The sequence below is a fragment of the Gymnoscopelus braueri genome (assembly GCF_963280865.1).
Source record: "Gymnoscopelus braueri genome assembly, chromosome: 10".
Lineage (NCBI taxonomy): Eukaryota > Metazoa > Chordata > Actinopteri > Myctophiformes > Myctophidae > Gymnoscopelus > Gymnoscopelus braueri.
In genome coordinates, this window is record NC_137611.1 from 28,715,200 (window position 1) to 28,736,964 (window position 21,765).

Here is a 21,765-nt window from a genome sequence, read left to right on the forward strand (position 1 = left end):
ACAACACCAAAGGCCAAGTGGCCTTGCCCCTAAAATGATGAAATTCCAGCCCTGTGTATAACAGTAAAATATCAAAACACTGCTTCTGCTTAACAAAACTTTTCAGTCTTGAGATTAGTTTTTCTTTAATCCCTAATAAATGACAGTGCTGGATCTTTTTTTGATTTTTTTTTACAGCTGAAATTCTACAGACCCACATAGCCCACTGGTGGTCCCCAGATGGCCTCTGGCTTGCTTACGCAACCATCAATGACACTCTGGTGCCCAAGATGGAGCTCCCAATCTTCACAGGCTCCCCGTATCCCACAGGCCAGGAGTATCACTACCCCAAGGCAGGTCCACAATAACACCAACAGTTTTGTCAATAAATTCGACATCCTCTTTTATATATGGTTTGTAGGCATGTATCGATTTATCGTAAATCGATTCAATCTGGTGACAATTTAAATCGATTTAATAAAGAATGTATGCAATGCAAACAGCAGAGGGCGCGTAAAAAAATAGTTTTCAGTCATTTGCTACTGTATTGAAAAGAGGATAAGAGAAAAGACACTATATATAATACTGGATTTGAGAAATTTAAAAATTTGTCTGGAAAATAATTTGTGAAAAATTTTATCGTGAACCTAGGATTGTGATTCGAATCGTATCGTGAGTTGAGTGAATCGTTACATGCCTGATAGTTTGTTTCGCATTGAAGACCTTAGTGTAAAGCACGATTCATAGTTAGTTGCATGGCGGGAGTCGCTAGCCGAAATAGCCAACCTACAAACTTCTAGGCCTGCTATTTTAGCCAACCTACAAACTTGTAGGTCTGCTATTTTTTTGGCGCACAACGCTGTCGTGCCGACGGAGCATACCTTTAGGCTTGGCACTTCTGATCCATCTTGAACCCGACGTCAGATGTTGTGACCTGTGATCCGTTTCCTTTTTGCCCTCCCCCTGCAGCCCGGGGAGGAGAACCCTGTGGTACACCTGTCAGTGGTGAGTCTGAACGGTCCCCTGCACACCGTGGTGATGAAGAAACCTGATGACCCGAGAATAGGGTGAGTGGCAGCGTGATGATGGTATCACACCGTGGATGAATTAACGAGCAGCATGGCCCCGCGGCGCTTCCTTTATCCCATTCGACCCGGGAACGTCATTTTAAGATTTCTTTGGCTATTCAAAAATAGCAGATATACAAGCTCATAGAGTGCCACGCTATGAGCTTGTAGATCTGCTATTTTTGCTAAATCTTTAACATTTTTGCAAAACTTTTAATATATACATTTTTAAAGCAAACATTTGTAAGTCAAATCTTTGGTTCTGGGGGGTCCCTGGAACGAAACATTTTGAGATGGGGGTCCGCGGCCAAATACATATCTAAAAATGTAAATCCTAACAGTATGTTGCTATATCAGTGGTGCTCCAACTTTTCCATGTCAAGGACCCCCCAAAATGATATGCATTTGGCCGCGGACCCCCATCTTAAAATATGTTGTTGCAGGGACCCCCAGAAGCACAGATCGGAGTTCGCTCGTGCCGCGCTAGGAGCTTGAATAGCCAAAGAAATCTTAATCTTATGGTCTTGTCCTTTCCAGGAGGGAATATTATATCACCATGGTAAAATGGGCCTCCAGCACCAAGCTGGCCGTCAACTGGCTGAACAGAGCACAGAACAACTCCATCATGACGCTGTGTGAGGCCACAACTGGGGTCTGCACAAAGGTGAGATGCACATGTGGTGGAAAGTAACTAAATACATTTACTCAAGGAATGTACTTATATTAAGTACATTTCCAGTTTGTGATACTTCTACGCCACTATCAAATATTTTACTTTTTACTCCATTACAATTATTTTACAATTTTAGTTACTATTTGCTTACCGTACTTGTTATTAATACAAAAAAATACATTCATTTCTAAATTAGATTAAGCCACCCAGCAGTAGATAAAGTAATTACAACCAGTCCCACATGCTGCAACATTAAAGTGATGAATACAATTATGATGAATTAATTATGCATAATGATTATGTTTAATTTTGGTACTGTATATTTTGATGCCAATACTTTTGTACAGGACTTTTACTTCTGAGTATTGTATTGTGGTATCGCTCCTTTTACTCCATTAACCGCAATATCATCCCTTTTCTGGGCATGATAGGTGAACATTCTGCAAAAAATAGCAGCTCTACAAGCTAACAAAGAAGTATAGGGTTTAAGAGGTTAAGCAAAAAAAATAAAAATAAAATAAATAAGAGTAATTCTTCCACTACTGCAGCAGTAATGTAAAACCACAACTACTGTGTCAATCAACAGAGGAGGGCCTGTGTTGACACAGTCTCCTTAGATAAGGAGTTAATGTTCATTTAAAGTGATTGGTACTTTGGTAGAACGTTGGGATGGATAGCTAAAGTACACACTGGTGAAGGCTGGATGGCTGAAAACATTCTGTGGCATGACAAATGAACAATTAGATTAAGTAAACAGATCGTTCTGGGTGCGATCCTTTCTTTACATAAAAAGCTAAAGTAAATATTCTCAGGGAAAGAACATTAGTTCACTCTCATTGGATAGATTTACCTGTGATCCTAGTTTACTTTTTGCGGATTTTGCCAATGTAAAATAAAAAGTCCTGGATTTCTGTGGTGCTAGAGATCTTTCAAATTCAAAGGGTTAATTTAGCGATTTCACTTTCCCTAAATTAAGTGCCTTGTTTTTATTTATTGGAAGAATCATTTGTGGGAAAAAAATATTTTGAGACCTGTTTGGGCATACAATTAAAGTGAAAATAGAATGGAAGGAGACCACGTTCCTCAGTCAGGGAGCAACAGATAAAGATGATAAACATTTTGGACATACATGTATGTACTGTATATCATGCTGAGATAGCTATACAACCCAAGATTCTTCCAACGTTCAACGTCACAATTGGTACTTTTATGTTATGTGCACCAACTTATACTTGAACTGATTCTGGTTCAGTTTTTAATGCAAAGAATTCCTTGTATTTTCAGAAACATGAAGATGAGAGCGAGAGCTGGCTGCATAGACAGGTAAAAGATGAAAACACTATTGGTGCGCTTGTTCTGGACGGAACCAGACCGCGTGTGCTAAGTGTGTATAGGACCAAGAAAGTAGTCGGAGCTTGTAGATGGGTAGATGAGGCATAATGGAGCACGAGTGTTTAGACAGACACATGCACGGCATTCTAACACTTACTTCTTTCCTCTCTAGAATGAAGCACCGCTGTTCTCCCAAGATGGATATAAGTTCTTTCTCACCAGAGCCATCCCCCAGGGTGGCAGAGGAAAGTTCTTCCACATTTCAATGTCTACTTCAAAGGTACAATAGGCTTCAGTTCTACAGTGCAGCACAATTCAATCAATCTGATCTGAGGTCCAAAGCATTGAATGCCATGTTGTTCTGTGCCAGCCCAACTCCAGTATAGACATACTTCAGTCTCTGACGTCTGGAGACTGGGACGTCACCAGCATCTTGGCCTACAATCAACACAGGAACCTCATGTGAGACTCGACCACACCACTGTATATTTGGAATCACAATGTTTAAGCTACTACACCGAGGATGCATATAGTATAACATTACTGGTCAATAACCAGGCACAAGTTTAAGGAATCAATAACCTGCATCAGTTATCAGTGATTACCTGTGTGATCATTTAGCATTCTAAAGAATTTAGACATTAAACGATGTTTCTGGAATCCTTTCACAAATATATTGAAGAAATTATCATTTAGACTAACCTGTTAGTTTTGGCACTTGGGCGGGCAGTCCTTCAGAGTTTTTTTTAATAGACTCTCAATATTCTTATAGAAAAGTAAACATTAGAATGAGACATGGTAACACTAGGTTACAGGTAGTGTTACGTGTGCCACTGTCAGTAATATTGGCTTCTTGCATATCGCCACCTACTGTACCGGAGTGTGCAAATCTGGATGTAGGCTACTTCAGGTTACAATCTGAAATCTTGAAATAGAAGGGTAATGTTACTTCCTTCACAGGTGTTACCAATGACTAATTAAGGTTGTGTTCCATTCAGGTCAAATAAAGTCAAGGGTCAGGTTGGGTGCTGGTATTGAGCATGTTGGCTCACTGCAAAGGCTCTGGTACCCTTAATGGAATAGAGTCTTAATTAGTATCATGGTAACACCTGTGAAGGATGAATGACATTATCTTACTTTATAATGTCAATATGGCTGCCATGAAAAAGGACTATTAGTTATTTGGAGTTCAGGCGTTTGTACAATTTCTCTAAACTTCAATGTATACCAAACTTGATCACACATTGAATCTACAGGAGTTTTACCCTAGATCCCATTGCCCAATTGGGCGATAGGTTGTCAGACAACTGCTGACGTAGTGTATGTTAGTGTGCACATGCTTTATGTGTGTTTGCGTGCGCACGGTGCGTGTGCGAGGGTGTCATAATTTACACACTGTTCAAAAACTTTAAACTATGACATTGGAAAAGGCACGGAAGATCAAGGTCTATTTTACATACTTGCACGCTTGTTTTCATTACTAGTTCAATGTTCTTTACCCTGAAAGTTTATTTTTCAGTCTCAATAAATCCTCTGATAAAGTTTTGTGGTTCTTGAGTTAAAAAGGAAACCAAAAAAACGGTCTTTTGTGTGGCTCTACTGAATTTCTCAGCCGCTTGAAATGTATCACTGTGCAGCAACTTAGCACTTTGCTGTGTTAATGTAATCATAAACAAGCTGTATCTACCATATATTTCTTTTTTTTTAGGATTATGTCTCTGACACCAGAAGTGTGTCTGTGTTTTGGCAGAGTTATGAATAGAACAGAATATTCCATAGTGCCTGGATCTACAGGGTCTACATTTATGACTACACAGCAAAGTCTGAAGTGTTAACTTAACTTTAAAGAATTTAAGAACAAGGGTTCTGTAACACAGAGTGTACAAATGCAACCACAAGGATCTACCAGGATTTTGCTGTATAGATTGGGGATAATAATCGTATGAAATGGCGGTCCTTCGGCTAATGTATATAAAACTGGGGGATTGAATTGAAAAAGGCCAATCATTGGCATAATGAATGTTTGACTGATGCTATTGTTTTCCTAGATACTTTCTGAGCACAGAGGATGACCCAAAACGACGACACCTGTACAGGTAGGACCTCATTCATGATCTCTCCTGGTGGTCTTCCCTCCTTTTAAAGTAAAGAGCTAATGCAGCGATTCCGAACACGCAAATACTTTTGAGATTTTCATCTGGGCCCTGGTCCAGAAAAGGCTCTACACTTGGTCCCCTCCATTTTTCCCTCTACTACACACCAAATCTCTTTGTCTAAAATAGCTTTATAATGCGTTGTTGTTAATTGTAGATGCATTGTCACCTCTTGCAGCGCTGACACAATTCCGCCATTCAACCGCCGCTGCGTGTCTTGTGAATTCAAGTGTGGCTATGTGGACGGCTCCTTCAGTCACGAGATGAAGTACTTTTTATTAAACTGTAAAGGTGAGTGTCCTCGTCCTCAGCATCCTCAACCTTAGACTTCCTCTTAGGACAATGTGCTTATTTAATATAATCACACTATTATATACTGTACTGTAGGTACAGCAGTGAATGTCATCGGTCTTAGGTATACAAAGTGTGATTCTTTTTCAGGACAGGTAGCCATGTTTTGTAAGCAGATTAAATTAAACTAGAGCTGTCATGTCAGGGTGAGTGCTTACATTGAATTGGACAGCGTCAGTTAATCTCAAACCATTGTTGGCTCCCTCTAATCGGCCAGAGCTATAGATGTACTGTCAAAACCGCATGCCAACTGCCCAACAGTGACTACTGGGCGGCTGGCACAGGGCCCATGGGTGTTCTTTAGAAGTGTCCTCTACTTTCCTTATTGGTAGGGGTGAGGCTCTGAAAAGAGACTAGTCTTGTTCTCATTTCCTATAAGACACTTCATCATTGTTATCTCCCCCGTTGGCTGGAACACTGGGGCACAGTGTCAGGGTTGGTATGGGAGCTGATTTGTCTAGAGGGCTCACTCCATAGGGGTAAAAGGGGCTGCTGGCTTTCTTCATTAATTAGATCTTCAGAGAGCAGGTCCATAAGGAATAATAAGCTGGCATGCATCTGCTTCCCATGGGGAAGGAAGTGGAATCGTAGCTGAGAGGGCTGTTTTGAAAATGAAGATAAGAGAGAGGTTTGTGTCCAAGGTTTATTTACTTGGGAGGGGTGGCGAGGTCAGTAGTAGTTTAGCAGTGTTATTGTGGGCATTTGAGGCTTTCATTAGTGGGTATTAGAAAATGTAACAATCTAACATCTTTTTTTCTCCTGTGTTCTCTTTAGGTCCAGATGTACCTAGTGTGGCTGTCTATAGCACCAAGGACAAACAGAGTGAGTTCCAGAGGAAAAGCAATGTTACTAGCTGCACGTAGGGTTGTCCTTCAACCTTAAAGGAATGTTTCACCTCCCACATTACTTTTTTTCCTATCAATTACTCACACCATGAAGCCTTGAATTCAAGGAGGATTTTTGTTTGTGTCACATTCCTTCACGGTGAATGAAGAGTCCAAAATCGAAGAAAATAGGAGTAATTTTTTTACTTCTTCATTTACTGTGAAGGAATGCGACACAAAGGGTGAGTAATTGATAAAGAAAAAGTCATTTTGGTGGTGAAGTAATCAGAAATGAGAGAGATATGTCACAGAGAGATATGTCACGCAGTGGAAACAAGAGTCCACTGATGAGGGCCGCTCGGGTGGCGCAGGCGCAAAGTTCCTGCCCACCACTCACAGACTAAGGGTTTTGAACCTTCCGCGAGGCCTCTAGCTTGACCAGGTGTCCATATGAGCACATTTTGGTCGTGTTCATAGGAGGGAAGCCGGGCGGGGAGGGCAGTCTTTGTCACAACACCAGCAACTCCTACAGGTTGGTCAAGGGTGTTCCTAAGCATTCACTACAGTACGTCCTCCCGGTGATCCTCCTCACTGTATGAGACATGTTCCTCCACATTCACTACGTCCTCCCGGTGATCCTCCTCACTGTATGAGACATGTTCCTCCACATTCACTACGTCCTCCCGGTGATGCTCCTCACTGGCCGACTGAAAATAAGTGGCTGCCTATTCCATGTGGTTTCAGTACCATCCATAGGACCAACCAGTAAGGGTCAGCAGTGACAAGACTACACAAGTGTGTGGGGAGTTCGGGAATTAGCATATTACTAAATTGGGAGAACATTGCCCCACTGATGAAGAGTCCACTGATGCTTCTGTCCTTTGTTCACCTGCAGAAGTAATCGACATCGAGGCGAATGAACGTGTGAACAACACGTTCTTCAACATGCAGATGCCAAAAATAGAATATGAGACGATCACCATAGACGACTACAGTATGTACCCATGCACCCATAGAAAATACATTTCATCCAGTGTATACACACATGCCACCCTGATGACATCATAGCCAGTCAATCTGTTCATTGACCTTAATGTCTTTTGTCACAGTGCTGACCATGCAGATTCTGAAGCCAGCAGCATTCATAGATTCATCCATTTATCCCTTACTACTACTAGTGTAAGTATATGCACAGCACAACATAAAATGGACCCATATAGGGGTCAATGTTGTGACGTTACGACATCATAACATTGCAGATTTGCAAACCATTATGTGTCGAGAGTCTCGAGGTGATTTTGACCCTGCCTTGCCCTTTGTCAGGGATGGCACACCTGGTGGACAGATGGTGACGGAGCAGTTCCAGGTGGACTGGGCCACAGTGCTGGTCAGCAGTTTCAGCACCATTGTCGTCCGCTTCGATGGCCATGGCAGTGGCTTCCAGGGCACCAACCTCCTTCACAGGGTCAGGAGGAAGCTAGGGAAGCTGGAGGAGAGAGACCAGCTGGAGGCACTCAGGTCAGACGAGCAGAATTATGGCCATTCAGCATTGGCGCTATGCGCTATGTGCATTTTGCAGGGGGCGTCAAATTGTCTATGCCCTTTGGTGAAGAACACAAAAGTTCAACAAAATAATCGATCCAAGGGTCAAAAAAGTTTAAAAGCCTTTATTAAGATGGCTAGGTGAAAATATAAAAAACTGTAAATGTGCATTTAAGACAGAGCTGCGGCTCCAGACTATCTATACTTATCCATATGGTAATCCAAATGATTGTGCTCGTAGACTGTCTGTCAGGTTTCATTCTTTTTTTTCTCTCTCTCTCTCTTTCATTTCAGACTCATATCCAAAGAACCGTACATCGATAAAAATCGAATGGGAGTGTATGGAAAGGTAAGGAGAGCTGGAGAACGTGGTTTTCGTGTTGTTTTCTGTCTTTGTTTTAAATGAAATAGTGCACAGTCTGCACACTCTAGTAGTCACAAAGTAGCCATTGTGCACTAGGTAAGGGACCAGTCGAAATTTACAGAAGGGGGTCCCTGGAGGAAAATAGGGGAGGGTCATGCCTTTATAATTTTAGTACAAGGGAGGGTCAGCTAATTTTACTTTGAATCCAAGGGAGGGTCATGCAATTTTGAATTGATGAAACAGTCCGTTTTTTATATACCTTTTTAGTACAGCAGAACAGTGGTCAATGACCCCTCTCTATTTCAAATGATACAAAGGATTCAAATCCAGTAACACCTAACATATAAGAGACAGACAGATATACACACTACTATACAGAACGTTATACAATCAGCTTACAGGTTACTGGTATGAAGAGTGAAAACTATGTACAAGAGAAAAAAATCAGGGAGGGGGTGGGTTAAGACCTAGACAGGGGCCATTTTCGAATTGCACAAGTACAAGCAAGCACATGCGATTGATATGGGCACATTTCCTACTAATGATGACTCAACCAGGTAAACCGGTTCAGTTTCCCTTGAAATTCTAACTCCCATTTCTGTGGAAGTTCTTGACATCCGACTTCCAAGTAACTGACAACATTGATGCGTCATCATACATCAAATAAAAGCCTGTATTTACCTTGATGTACTAAAACCTCCCTTAAATACTTTGCGCTGTGTGCGTGTGTAAAACTGTCATCCTTGAGTTGAATTTCCTTTCTGTTGTCATGCACATTAACAGTATCCACCATCGATTTTCCTACATTACTAAATGCATGGTTAGGGACCACATGTAATACCTCCACGGACCACTAGTTGAAAACCCATGATGTAGGTAACAGTGTAGTCACTGTAGTTAATAATTATGGGATTCAATGGGTTTCCCACATGTAAGTTTAGAACACTGTCCATTCTGCTACCACTACAGACACTACACTGTGCATTTAGCAAGACTGACTACAGTAATGTTCTAATCAATGTGGAAAGCAAAACATTGTACATTATCAGTTTTAAATGTCACGTTGTTGTATTTGATGGGGAGGGTTAGGGGTGTCAAGATAACACAAATTTCACGATACATATGATGTTGGGCATATGATATCGATATGATACATTATTAATGTTCTTTTCTCATGTATCATCAACATTGGCCATCATCTTTAGTTTTAAAATAACAATTATAAAGCACTTTAAAAAAACTATTACAAAGTGCTTTGTACACACAAATAAATACATTTGTGCAAGCACCATACAGTAAGAACTCCTATAACTTTCACCGGCAAAAAAATTAAGAAAAAAATAATTTAAAAAATATTACGATACAGTATGACATCTTGACAATACCTATCGTCACATTGTAATACCACGATAGGCTATATCGTGGGACAATATATCGTGACACTCCTATAGGCGGGGAGGGTTAATCTTTTTTTTTTAATCACTTGGGGAGGGTCATTGATTTTTTTTTAGTCAAAGGGAGGGTCATGGCATTTTAGATCAGGGCACATACATTTTCTCCAGGGGTACCCTTCTTTAAAAATCGACCTGTCCCTAAGTAAGTAGTCTTGGGAGCCAGCGATTCCCGAGGCATGTGGCCCATAGGTCAGGAGCCTGTCTCCTGTTTCTGTAGTGTGAGGCAGCTTGATGTACAAGTACATCCCCCAGCCATAATGTACAAGTACACCCCCTCGACATGTCACAGGGACTCCAACCCTTGATACTTAGTGTCAAGCAAGGAGGCGTTGGGTCCCATTTTTATACTGCACTCAAGTGCTCCTGGTAATTCATTAAGACCTTACCGCTCTGATGTCTTTCTTTCTTTAGGTGTATGGTGGATATTTGGCCACCATGCTGCTAAATTCCGAGGAGTTTACCGAACTTAAATGTGGAGCAGCAGTTTCCCCCATCACAGATTTCGAGCTCTATGGTAATGTTGTTTTTAATTACAACTATAGAAGCCTTTAAATTTCCCTGGTCCTTTGGACGTTTGGTGTTTCAATTCAATTCAATCTTATATTGCAGACTCAAGGTCCATATCACATACCAAATGACAAACATACAGTCAAATACAGTCAAAGCTATGCTTAATTTCTAAATGTATACTTAGTTACGCTCACAGCACATAGTATTGTGACAAGTTATAGGTTGTAGATCGGCTATTTTTGGTGATTGACACTAACAGGCAATGGATTATAAATCAAGCTTTTGTCTTTGATGTCCTTTTTTCTCCAAATCTCAGCCTCGGCGTTCTCAGAACGTTACCTCGGCTCCCCAAAGACAGACAACAGAGTATATCAGGTACACCTTCTGCACTTTGGTTTTCTTATCAAAAGTCTATGGAAATTAGTGGAAGAGTGTTGGAAAAATAGTTAACCTCTTCCCTGTCATAGCAGCAATCCTGAACTTATTTTAATGATCCAATCTGTATGGTAGAGCATGTTAATACTATATAACTAGCACATCTGCAGTGGTCGGAAGTGGTGCATGGAAACGCTACTCTTCCATTGAGACATTTTGACCCTGGTGTCAGGTAGGACACCTACTGGCTGGCAACTAGTACTGGCTGAAACTCACAATATCTCCCCAGACCAAGCGGGGTGCCTTATTAGAAGAGTGGTAGAAATGTCTCTCATGTGGGACACCCAGGTTCAAATCCTGGGTAGAACATGATAGTTATGGATTGCAACCTTAAATCTGTGACGCAGCACGCACACGCACACACACACACACACACACACACACACACACACACACACACACACGCACACACACACAATGACAATGTGTTGAACGATTCTTCATTCTCTTTTCCCTCAGATGGCCAATTTGGCTAACAGAGCTGGTCTTCTTATGGATAAACAGTACCTAATAATCCACCCGACCGCAGACGGTAACTTTCATCAATAGATACTGTGTCTTGTTGCCAGGATGCTCAAATAAATCATGCAATAATTAATGAGTGCATTTTACAGCTATCTTTGTCTTCTCTTCCATCACAGAAATGGTTCACTTCCAGCACACAGCCAAATTCATCAACCATATAATTAGCCAGAAGGCCAACTATAGTCTGCAGGTGAGTTTCAGTTGTCAAGTTCTCAGCATTCATTTGGAAAAATGGAAACGGCAATTACATCTCTACAATAATTCCAGTGCTCATCATTACAATTGCTACAATAATGTTAAGAGCTCATATTCACCGCATATAGCTTTAGGTTTCATAGTAAGTGTTATGCGGTGGGTGTTTTTCTGTAGATCTACCCAGACGAGGGACACTTCCTGCACAGCGACGGAACACAGCAGCATCTAAGCCAGTCCTTGGTCAATTACTTTGAGGAGTGTTTCCGGCTGCCGGAAATACTGATAATAGAGGAGCCGGACGATGACAGTGAGGGTGAGGACGACGGTTAAACCATCCATCCAATCCATCCAACTACAGCACAATATGCAACAGATCTTTCTCATCACCTTCTCCCACCTGCTGCCATATGATTTGCGCTGTGCTCTAGAGCGCAGTACCTGCATGTGCCCACATCCTCCATCCCCCACCTCATTATAGGAGCCCGGACACACCTGCTCACATGTCACGTTATTGACTTTAGTTGACTCTCAAACATGAACAAGTATTTTCTTCTTCTACCTTGCTTTTGGACTAAATGAACTTAAGTGTTGAAGGAGCCACATAGAGGATCAACATGCTCATTACAGATCATCTCCAAACTACGCATTCGTAGAGCGCAAACCATCCTGTGTGAAGCGCGTCATCAGATTGGTTCTGTTTAGATTGAACTTTTGAGAGGCTGATCGCCTACCAAACGTCCTTCTAATTATGGTGTCCAGGATTATGAGTACCGGTACTTGTTTCTCTGAATTTCTCTGTGATGTTTAGTATGTCTTAAGTAGTACTGTGGCTGTAAGTGGAGTGATGTCTACATCAGTCCATGGTGTCCTTCCAAAATAGACGGCACAATTTTTATTTGTGTTGTTCCAAACGAAGACCTCTTTTGAAAATGCATTGTACAATATTATTTATTTTCCTCTCCTGTCATTTTGGAATTGAGCTCTGATGTTCTTAAGAGTTACTGTGCCTTACCGTGGGTAAAATGTCTGTTAGGGACCCACATTTCAATGGAATTGAGTAAATAGACAGGACTTTTTTCTTAAAAATAAAAGGCTGACCATTATTTTATTTCCCTTACATTCGCAATGGATAGCCAGTCAGTCGTAGTTTTTTTTTTCTTTCAAGAGAACAGTGATTAATAAAATAAAAGGTTAAGATTTGAGTCAGTGTGATTAGAAAATATTTTATGTGTCCTTGAGGAATGATATTGTGATAAGAAATACAAACCTTAAGAATATACCAGTTGGTATAAAATAAAGGCAATTGAGAGTTTTACTTTACAACTTGGCATATTGGTGAGTTAAATATGTTTAATTATTTTGTCAAAATAGTTTATTTGAATTGTGTGTTAAATGGGTTGGCTGTCCCCATGTCAGTTATGTTCGTATTGTCAGTGAAGGTTTCTATAGTCAACTGATGTACAAATGTATAAATATATTGTTTATTGTTGTGCGCAAATTGTATATAAAGCATTTTGAAATGTATGTGGGTGTTAAACACTTTTTTGTTCCAAACCTTCAAAACATCCATCAAAAAAATACCCATTCCAATGGGTGCACTTAAAGACAACACTCTTTGAGTTCATTGCACCCTCTCGTGTAAAGTCTGGGTATTGCATTGTGGTAAGATTAAACACAACTACTGTTACTCACTGACCCAACAAGATGCCCCAGGAGGCCTATTTCTGTCAATGCCTAAATAAAAAGTAGAACCTAGGAATGGTGTGGCTCCAGTTGTGACATCAGCTGTCAATGACGTTTCAATGACGAATGCCTCCAAATTTGGGCAAGGTGTCAGCCTGATCAGTGCCCCATTAAACATTTAAAAAGTATATGTGAAATAATTAGTGGAGATACAAAGTTAGCATACTGGTAGTGCGCACAAGAAGTATGGCACGGATTGGTCCATAGGTATGAGAGATTAGCAACACACACAGACCGACCCTCTTATAGACGGCTAGCCTCCTGCAGAGCCACAGTGTAAAGGTGATGTGTTAAATAAAACAATCAAAACATGGAAATCTGCCATTGACAAGATTTATTTCCAGTGTTTTAGGAGTCTGTGCCCCCCGCTCTCTCACTCTCAGAGAGGACACAACATTGGTACAAATGGTCCAGCTCAATGAAATCTGCTCAAATGCAGGAGCTTCTCTCCCTTGAGAAGTAGTACCTACCACCTGCCCACGACACCCACCCACCTAGGCTTCATGAGTGCCATCTCACAATACTGTACTTAGAATTAATCCCGCAGTTTGATGGAAACAAAAAAGATAAAAAGCAGCTAAAACATGGCATTTATATACACATTTAAGTTACTTATTTTACAAGAAATATTTAAAATTCAAGTTCTGTTAAAAAAAAAAAAAAAAAAAAAAGCAACAACAAAAAAGGTGAAAGTATAAAACATGTTAAGACCAGAGTGGAATGCCTAAGGAATGGAAGCTCGGCATTTGATAAGATAACCTGTAGAATGACTTGGGTGAAGTCAACAATAAGTCTCATTCACAGTAACATCTCCACGCATCTCAACAAAGACGACATGGCACCCTTGCAGTTCATTGTGAGGCACTTCCTATTGCGAAGAAACATGTTTTTTGATTTGATTATTCATATTCTTCTATTCTTTTTTCTCCTTTCATTTTTTGCAATCTTACAGTAACTGACAGATGCATGTAACCAGAAGTGCATCGATTGTTGCACAGTGGAAAATATTGCATCGTTTAGATGTTGTTCACTGCTCTTTGTCACTGAAAAGGGATGAATTAAAACAGTATCTCTCCATTTGCATAAGTCCACACAGTCTCTGTCTCACAATGTACCTTAGGAAAGGCCCCTTGACAGCACACAGCTTGTATGGCAGTCCTAACACAGGCTGTACCGAAACAAAAAATTAAAACACTTCAAGTACAGAGAGAAGGGGCATATGTACACTTTTTTTTCTTTTTAGAAATGAAAACACAAGCAACTAAAGCTTTTAGTCAGTATTACATCAAGCATATTTTGTACATTCTTCATTTGGTTAAGGACTCACATCACCCTCATCGTTACACAAAAATAGTTCCTCTGCAATACTAAAATCTGTTCTTTATTCAACTACTTCCTGCTATTCCTACTGATGTCAGTATACCCTTTAAAGCCACTTAGCTAACCTGTTCATAATCTTTAGCATTGCCATTCAGACTTTCTTTAGACATTACTTTCACATGCTCAGTTTGCCGTGAGCAATAGGTCCTCTCTGTCTTCAGCATAACTGGGAATTCAATCAGGAGAATTTAATTCCCATTAGGAACTCAACCCCTCTTGCCAACTTGTCCCTAAGTCATTTGTCATTAAAAAAATAAAAATAAAAATAAATTGTTTAACAATGGTTTGTTCCATGCCTCATAAGTGTCACCTGAACAATCCCCATGTGCAGTTAACTGTCATTTCACAAGTACACGTACGCACACACACACCTGGTTATTGACTCACGACAAACACACTGAGAAACAACACCTTCTGTACAACATGCTCATTCACTGACATCACTCACATCCAAGACAAAACATTTTAGTGACAGTCTCCCAAATACGAACAAACCTCACAGACAGAGGAGAGGACCCGAACAAAGACACAGTTGCTTCACAGGTATTGATAGAACCTTGAGTGCACCACCTGGGCACCAGAGAGTTTATGTGGATGAGGAGTGGCCGACAGGCTCAGGTTTTTACTTTGGGGAGCGTCTCCGTTCCACAGCTCAGCTGGACAAGGCGACAGTGGCTCCGAGGAGGAATGAGCCGCCTGGCACAGCGCTCCCTGGTTGTCAGAGAGGTCTAGGCTGACGCTGAACTCTGGGTTGCTGGTGCGATGGCGCTCACGGGCGATCCAGTCCCTGATGGAGAAGTCCTGGGAACTGCACTTGGGCTTCAGCCGGTCCACGGCCGACTCGCCCACGCCACATGGCTGCTGCCAATCTCCCAGCACTGACAGCTCGGCAAAATCCCTCTGGCCGCCCATGGTGTGCCTCCGTCGGATGTTCTTCTTCTTACTGCGGCCCTCTGGCGACCGGCTCCTCTGGGTGCCCACGCCAAACATGTCGTCCACGGACGTCCGCAGACGGAACTTCAGACGGTCTGTGATCTTAAGCCTCCAAGCAGGCTCTGCCTTCTCAGACTCACTACGTGATGACGAACTGAGGCTGCCGGTAGAACGAACGTTGGCCGAACCTAAAGCGACAGACAGCCGGTTTGTTTCCTTGTCGCTCCGCGCTCCATCCAGCGAAGACTCGCTGTCAGTCTTCTGACGCGCCGCGGCTTTCTTTCTGGAGAGGGTGTCACATTCAATCAGTCTGTGGGAGGGGAGAGGCCGAATGCTCTCCTGCCGGCTCTCCTCTATGGGTCGAGCCTCTTTCCCTCCGACGTACACCGACAGATCGCTCTCGCTGTCCGTCTCCATCGCTCTCCCCTCACTTATGAGCTCGCTGCGCTCGTCATCCGCATCGTCACCGCCCCTGCTCTCGGCCACAGAGCGCACCTCTGGACTGAGGGTGCTCAGCTCAGCGCCAGTGAGGAACGTCATGGAGGACGTGGTGGAGTAGTCGGAGGTGATGGAGCAGACCTCTGCTCCCAACGTGCTGGGGCCCACCTCCGGTCCCAGAGCCAGCGTCCTGCCGTGCCTCATCCTGGGCACAGAGGCCTGAGAGCTGGTGCTGTTCATGGTGCCGAGGTCAGACACAGTGTCGTCATAGTTAGAAGGCGGGTCTGACAACGAAGACTGGTGTGCCACTGGCGTGCGGCAAGTGAGGCTTGGGGAGTGGGACGGCGACGTGTACGGGGAGGCGGCGTGGAGGGTGGGGGAGGTACGCTTGGGAGACGGGGAGGGCGGAGACATCAGGCTACTGGCGCGCCACTCTTTCCCGTGGGCTTTGCCGAGCTGTTCCTCAGAGCTGTTGCCACGCTTCTCTTTCTCACTCGTCTCATCCGTCTCCCCGTCCTCCTCGGTCTGGCTGTCGGGGGACCAGGGAGGCTGCTGCTGCTCGTCAGGGAGCTCCTTCTTTGAGAACACAGCGTCCAGGTCGTCATCAGAGCTGCTAGGGTGAACCTTGTCCTTGGCCTTTTTGCGCTTGCGGTTGACGAAGAAGGAGGAGCGCAGCATCTCTTTGCTACACTGATCCTTCCCAGACCCCCACAGGCCCTGCTGAGGTAAAACACAAAACACAGCATTAAACACAAACTCACAGCAATAAGAGACACTGAAACATCCACAGGAGAGTGAGTGGCTAATCTTTTTAAAGCAAAACTACACACAACGATTTCGCTCAGTAGAGTTTATATCTGCTCCAACACTAGAATTGTCAGGATGACATTTCTGCATGAGATATGACTGATTCTGATTATGTCATTTTTACCTTACCCTTAAATGACCCTTAATTGTGACTTTGTCCTTTGACCTTTTTGATTCAAAAGTTAATGATTTCTGTTAATCACCTTTTCAGGGCAACCTACTGAATCATTACCACCTAGTTTCACCTAGCCGTTCATTTGAGTAAGTTATCTAATAGACAATCTTTGACAATTTTTTTTTTAATTTACTTATTTAGAGTAGCCAATAATTTTCTACCCCTTTTTCAACCCAATTTAGTCGTTATGCCAATTGATTCCTCCCCACACCCATTTCTGTGTCGTCACTGCTGTCGTATCCTACTGACTCACCTGCCAGTGAGGAGCCCCCACCGGGAGGACGTAGAGCCTTCGTCCTACTCTTACCGCCCAACACTGACAGGTGCCGCCCCAGCCCGTAGGAAGACGTGCAATGACCATTATCTCCCTCCCCGCCCGGCTTCCCTCCCCCCAAACACGGGCCAATTGTGTTCGTGTGGACGCTCGACAAAGCCGGATGCACCACGGTGGATTCGAATCCACAACCTCCGTGGTGGTGGGCAGGGACTTTACCACTTCGCCACCCGAGCGCCACAATCTTTGACCTGGATTGTGACTTTTATCTTTGAGCCCCAAAAGTTAAACATGGTCTTGGTAACTATTCCCACCAAGTTACGGTAATCGAAAAACCAGCTGATCCATTCTCAAGTCATTTTTCTAACAGACAGCGATGGAGACGGACAGCGAGAGCGATCTGTCGGTGTACGTCGGAGGGAAAGAGGCTCGACCCATAGAGGAGAGCCGGCAGGAGAGCATTCGGCCTCTCCCCTCCCACAGAACAGGGTGAAACATAAAACCCTGTCCAACTCGGTTGGCAGTGGTACCAAAAAATTAACTCATAGACTTACCTTTGATTTGGAGGAGTCACTACATGCTGAATCTGTGTGAAAGGAAAAGAAAAGTTAATGACAACAGTCAATAACATCAATGACCTGCAGGAAAAAAAGTGATCAATAAAGATTGAAGAAGAAAGGGAGAGAGAAAGTGGATGAAAGGCTTGTTGAGAGTGGAACGGACAGAGGAGACACAATGAGAGCGGCTGTGTGAACACGGTCGGCACATTTTCAGCTCATGGGAGAGTTGGAGCAAAGAGGAGCAAACAACAGAAGTGCAGTGTTCTGAGGTGAAGAGACGGAGGCGGCAGCGGGAGGAGGCCCAGAAGATGACATGAAGAGAGGGGGAGGTGAGGAGGAGGTATGATCCGACCGGATGACCAAGACACCAAGCAGCTCATGCTCATGGAACCGCATGAAGGACAGCACGTCACAGGACAAAACGTCACGCCAGTCACAGAGCATCACACACAAGCCACCAACCAGCCAACAGGCATTCTTTCCCAACTCAAAAGACGTCACATAGGAGAGGGGGTTGACGAGGCCTACTGGATAAACACGCTCAGTGGTACCTGAGGTGAACACGTGTTTATGTGTGTAATGAATGTGTGTGTGTGCTGGTCAATGCCTGGTGCAGGCAAGTCACAGTGTTGTGGACAGATTGTCTACTCAAACAGGTTGATACCTGTAGTGCCGTTTGACAATTCGGCCTGTGAAAGTGAAATCCACGCAACTAACAAATACAAGTAGGCCATAAGTTTAGTATGTGTGTACCTTAATTGTGTCATTATTTGAAGGACGGAGGGCAGGGTGTTTGACATGTAAAATGATGGGTGTTATGTAACAATGGGAGGTGACAGTAGGCTGCAGTGTTCGGCACTGATGTTGTTGTGCTGAATGAAGACAGAGGGGGGGGGGTCTTGGCATTAGGACGTCACAAACATCAAAATCAGACAGATGCACAGAAAAGGGGGGCGACTGAAACAACCAGTGGCTGCCAATGGCAATAAATAAATGCCATGTAAAAATCATTTTAACCGCAAATGTGCGTCGACTACGCTAATCCACCAACTATTAAATCGGTCTGGCATGTGTGTGTGTGTGTGCACACGTGTTGCGTGCGTGAGTGCACGTGTACTGGAGAACAGCCAGCTCAGTCCCGCCACTACGGCCCCCCCCTCAGACACCATGACAGATTATGCCACATGACCGATAAGAGAACCTGAGGTTGACCCTACCATGCTACTTGTCCTTGCGATCAGCTTAAGAGACAACGAGAGACAGCAGAAGGGCTTTCAGAGAGAAGTACAGCAGCGTCGCTCTGTATCCCCTTCACTTTTAGGGTATTTTCGTGTTTGTTCTTTTTTTTTATATGAGACGTGCACACCACAGGAACAAAAAAGTGACAAACATCGACTTCTCTTTCTTTCGTTTTACTTTTTTTTTTTCGTCTTTTTTTTCTCCTTTTCCAACCCAATTTACAAGAGTTGCGGGTTTCTGCAGACTAGGCAGCTACATTGGGAACAACACTCGTCCTTCTTCCTACAGTCCCAGCTGTCCACCACTGATATAACAGAGTCCATCAGTGACATCACCGAGTGATAGACGCCGCCCACTTGGCCTGTGTTAAGATTAGGGTAATGTGTGAGTGCTGGACAGGTATAGTACATGGGAGAAAAACAACACACTACACACAGAACGGCACAGGTCAGAAGGGTTACAACTTCCACTCTTCCTTTTGTTTGTTAGTTGTTTTTGTTTGTTATTGGTTTTTTGGGGAAAGAACATGCCAGGTTTATGTGAGAGGGGCAGGAGGAGGGGGACGAAAAAGAACTGAAAGAAAAGGAGTCGTCACCTCAACGTAGAGTAAAGCACGGGGAGGGAAAAGAAAGGGGTGACTTGAGCGAAGGGAGGGAAAGAAATAAAAGATTTCAAAGAAAAGGTGTAAACGAAAAACAAAAAACAAAAACAAAAAAAGTGGAAGACAATTTCATGTCTAGAGTGAAAAAATAATAAAGACTCAACACAAAACAAAATGGACGTTTAATCAAAATAAGAGGTTCAACATAATGCCAGGTCATTTTTTTTCCCAACAATTTTCCAATGGGGAAACCACAACATAATGTATTCATTGGAAAACTATTGAAAAAAGCAGCTGCTTTAACAGAAGCACAAACACTTCAATTGCTTAGCCATAAGACATAGGAAGAACTATTCTTCATACTAACAATAACAAAAGCACATTCTTAACGCACATCTAAAATGTTTCTCTTCTAAAGTACAAGTAGAGCACCCATCTCTGAGGCGTATGATATGTTCACTGTGCTAATGCAGGAACACTGCAGGTGAGAGAGAACTACTGGTGAGTTACCTGAGACTTCGCCTGGCGAGGCCGTGGTTCGTCCGATGTTCAAGAGCAGGTGGTCGATGTTGGGCACAGGCTGAGACTGCACTGTGCTCTCCTGCTCTACTAAGGTCTGGTATGACGGACAGAGAAGGACACCACAGTCAAGTTAGGGCGAGGCAAGAAAACAAAACAAAGCAATGGAGCGCAGGAGAGAAGCTGTATAAATGACCCTGAGATTTCCTTGCAGACACAGGAAAAAAACATAAGTTGTGGTTTTAAGTTAAATAAGCAAGGTGTTAAATGTCTGTGAGGAAAATAAATGAAAAAAACGTTAACGTACGATAGGGTCTTCGTCACCATCGTCTGTGAAGAACCAGTCACACTGCTGAATGAGGTTCTCTACTATCTTGCACTGGTCTGGCATGTGGTTGACCATGTTTGTCATGTTGTCCTCAGAGGTTCTCACCAGGGTAGGTCCGAACACAATGGCCAGGTTGCGAGGCTCCATCTGAAGGCAATCAGGTTTGGCTCAATTACATTTACTTAAATTATCCACAAGGGCATGATAGGTTTAAACACATTAAGGAGACATTGCACCCCAACAAAACAGGCGATCATGGGCTTATGTAATGAAAACACTAACACTAATGGAACTTGTTAGACTGTGGTAATACCTTGTTCTTCTCACAGTATTCAGCAACCAACTTGAGGTGACCAGAAAGGAACTTGAGAGTTTCGTAATGATGATCAGGCAATTCATGGATCTGAAAAACAAAACAGGAGAGACAACATAAACCCTGGTGTCCCTATTTTAGGCATGTCATTATAGGTGAAAAATCTTAAAAGACGTCTCACAATTTCACAGAAGAAATTATTAAAATAGGGCTTAGTGGTTGAAGATATACTTAATTTAACTTATTTTCAAAGAAAATACGTTCAACTTAAAGCTTCAGTTTCCAACTGATCACAATTTAATTGTTCTCACAAAAAAAAAGAAGCTCACCAGTCTCTTCAGCTCTTTTAATCTCTGAACTGATTCTTCTGTTCTACTGGCCTCAATGAAATCTCCGTACTTTTCTGGTGAATAGTGAGGCAAGTGAAATATTATTCAGAGGGACTCAAAATGGATGAAATCATAGAAGAAACCTGGCTGCTTGACTGAGCAGCTGTTGCCATCCTTTTCAAATACTTTACAAGGCCTTACCATTTGTAAAAAGAGGTTCTGGAAGTTTCCGGAAAAAGGATTTGAGTAAACTGCTGATGACGTTGAGGTCCCGCCATTTCTGTGGTTAGAGTAAAACATTATGTCAACAAAGAGCCAACAGCACAATGAGTCAAAAATGTTTTGGATTGTGGTACTGCTAAAGCCTGCGTGTAGGGTGCACCAGTTAATCGAACTAATCAATTTAGTCGACTATAAACAATAATCGGACATTTCATAACAATTGATTAATAAGGATTCCTATTCTGGGCACGTCATTATAGGTGATACTGTAAGTAAAAAAAAAAAAAAAAAAGTCTATGTGCGTGTGTCACTCACATCTTCCTGGACGTCAATGTCAGCCATGCCCTTGCTGTTGAGCTCCTCCTGCATGCTGGAAATGGCAGCGTTGTTCCCCGGAACCCTGTAGATCCCTGTGTACTCCAGACCTCTTTCCTCCACCACTTTACAGCACACCTCCACGATCAAGGGCACAAACTGCATGGCACACGTGGGCAGGGCAA

At 42.9% G+C, this 21,765-nt stretch overlaps 2 protein-coding genes across 4 annotated transcripts in view; one reads left to right on the forward strand and one right to left on the reverse strand.

The window, feature by feature from the left end:
• The window catches only part of LOC308093495 (A-type potassium channel modulatory protein DPP6-like), a gene marked incomplete at both ends in the record, with an annotated part of 74,841 nt that extends 63,107 nt beyond the window's left edge, over positions 1 to 11,734 (forward strand). Inside the window, 18 exons of the mRNA XM_080439832.1 lie at positions 178 to 332; positions 949 to 1,046; positions 1,584 to 1,710; positions 3,004 to 3,042; positions 3,224 to 3,331; positions 3,422 to 3,513; positions 5,100 to 5,147; positions 5,383 to 5,495; positions 6,330 to 6,377; positions 7,275 to 7,373; positions 7,489 to 7,558; positions 7,703 to 7,897; positions 8,216 to 8,270; positions 10,151 to 10,253; positions 10,566 to 10,624; positions 11,144 to 11,216; positions 11,326 to 11,399; positions 11,579 to 11,734. Coding sequence (XP_080295958.1) covers positions 178 to 332; positions 949 to 1,046; positions 1,584 to 1,710; positions 3,004 to 3,042; positions 3,224 to 3,331; positions 3,422 to 3,513; positions 5,100 to 5,147; positions 5,383 to 5,495; positions 6,330 to 6,377; positions 7,275 to 7,373; positions 7,489 to 7,558; positions 7,703 to 7,897; positions 8,216 to 8,270; positions 10,151 to 10,253; positions 10,566 to 10,624; positions 11,144 to 11,216; positions 11,326 to 11,399; positions 11,579 to 11,734 — 1,712 coding nt within the window. The remainder of the gene's footprint in view (positions 1 to 177; positions 333 to 948; positions 1,047 to 1,583; positions 1,711 to 3,003; positions 3,043 to 3,223; positions 3,332 to 3,421; positions 3,514 to 5,099; positions 5,148 to 5,382; positions 5,496 to 6,329; positions 6,378 to 7,274; positions 7,374 to 7,488; positions 7,559 to 7,702; positions 7,898 to 8,215; positions 8,271 to 10,150; positions 10,254 to 10,565; positions 10,625 to 11,143; positions 11,217 to 11,325; positions 11,400 to 11,578) is intronic.
• Positions 11,735 to 13,466: 1,732 nt separating this feature from the next.
• Positions 13,467 to 21,765, reverse strand: part of arhgap21b (Rho GTPase activating protein 21b) — a 51,714-nt gene continuing 43,415 nt past the window's right edge. For 2 of the 3 annotated variants that reach the window (XM_080440998.1, XM_080441000.1), the window contains 8 exons: positions 21,581 to 21,739; positions 21,245 to 21,323; positions 21,044 to 21,117; positions 20,715 to 20,804; positions 20,381 to 20,548; positions 20,065 to 20,170; positions 17,709 to 17,740; positions 13,467 to 16,618 (listed from right to left, as the gene is read on the reverse strand). In XM_080440998.1, the coding sequence (XP_080297124.1) occupies positions 15,065 to 16,618; positions 17,709 to 17,740; positions 20,065 to 20,170; positions 20,381 to 20,548; positions 20,715 to 20,804; positions 21,044 to 21,117; positions 21,245 to 21,323; positions 21,581 to 21,739 (2,262 nt within the window). In that variant the 3' untranslated portion in view covers positions 13,467 to 15,064. The remainder of the gene's footprint in view (positions 16,619 to 17,708; positions 17,741 to 20,064; positions 20,171 to 20,380; positions 20,549 to 20,714; positions 20,805 to 21,043; positions 21,118 to 21,244; positions 21,324 to 21,580; positions 21,740 to 21,765) is intronic. The other variant, XM_080440999.1, reaches the window with a different exon arrangement.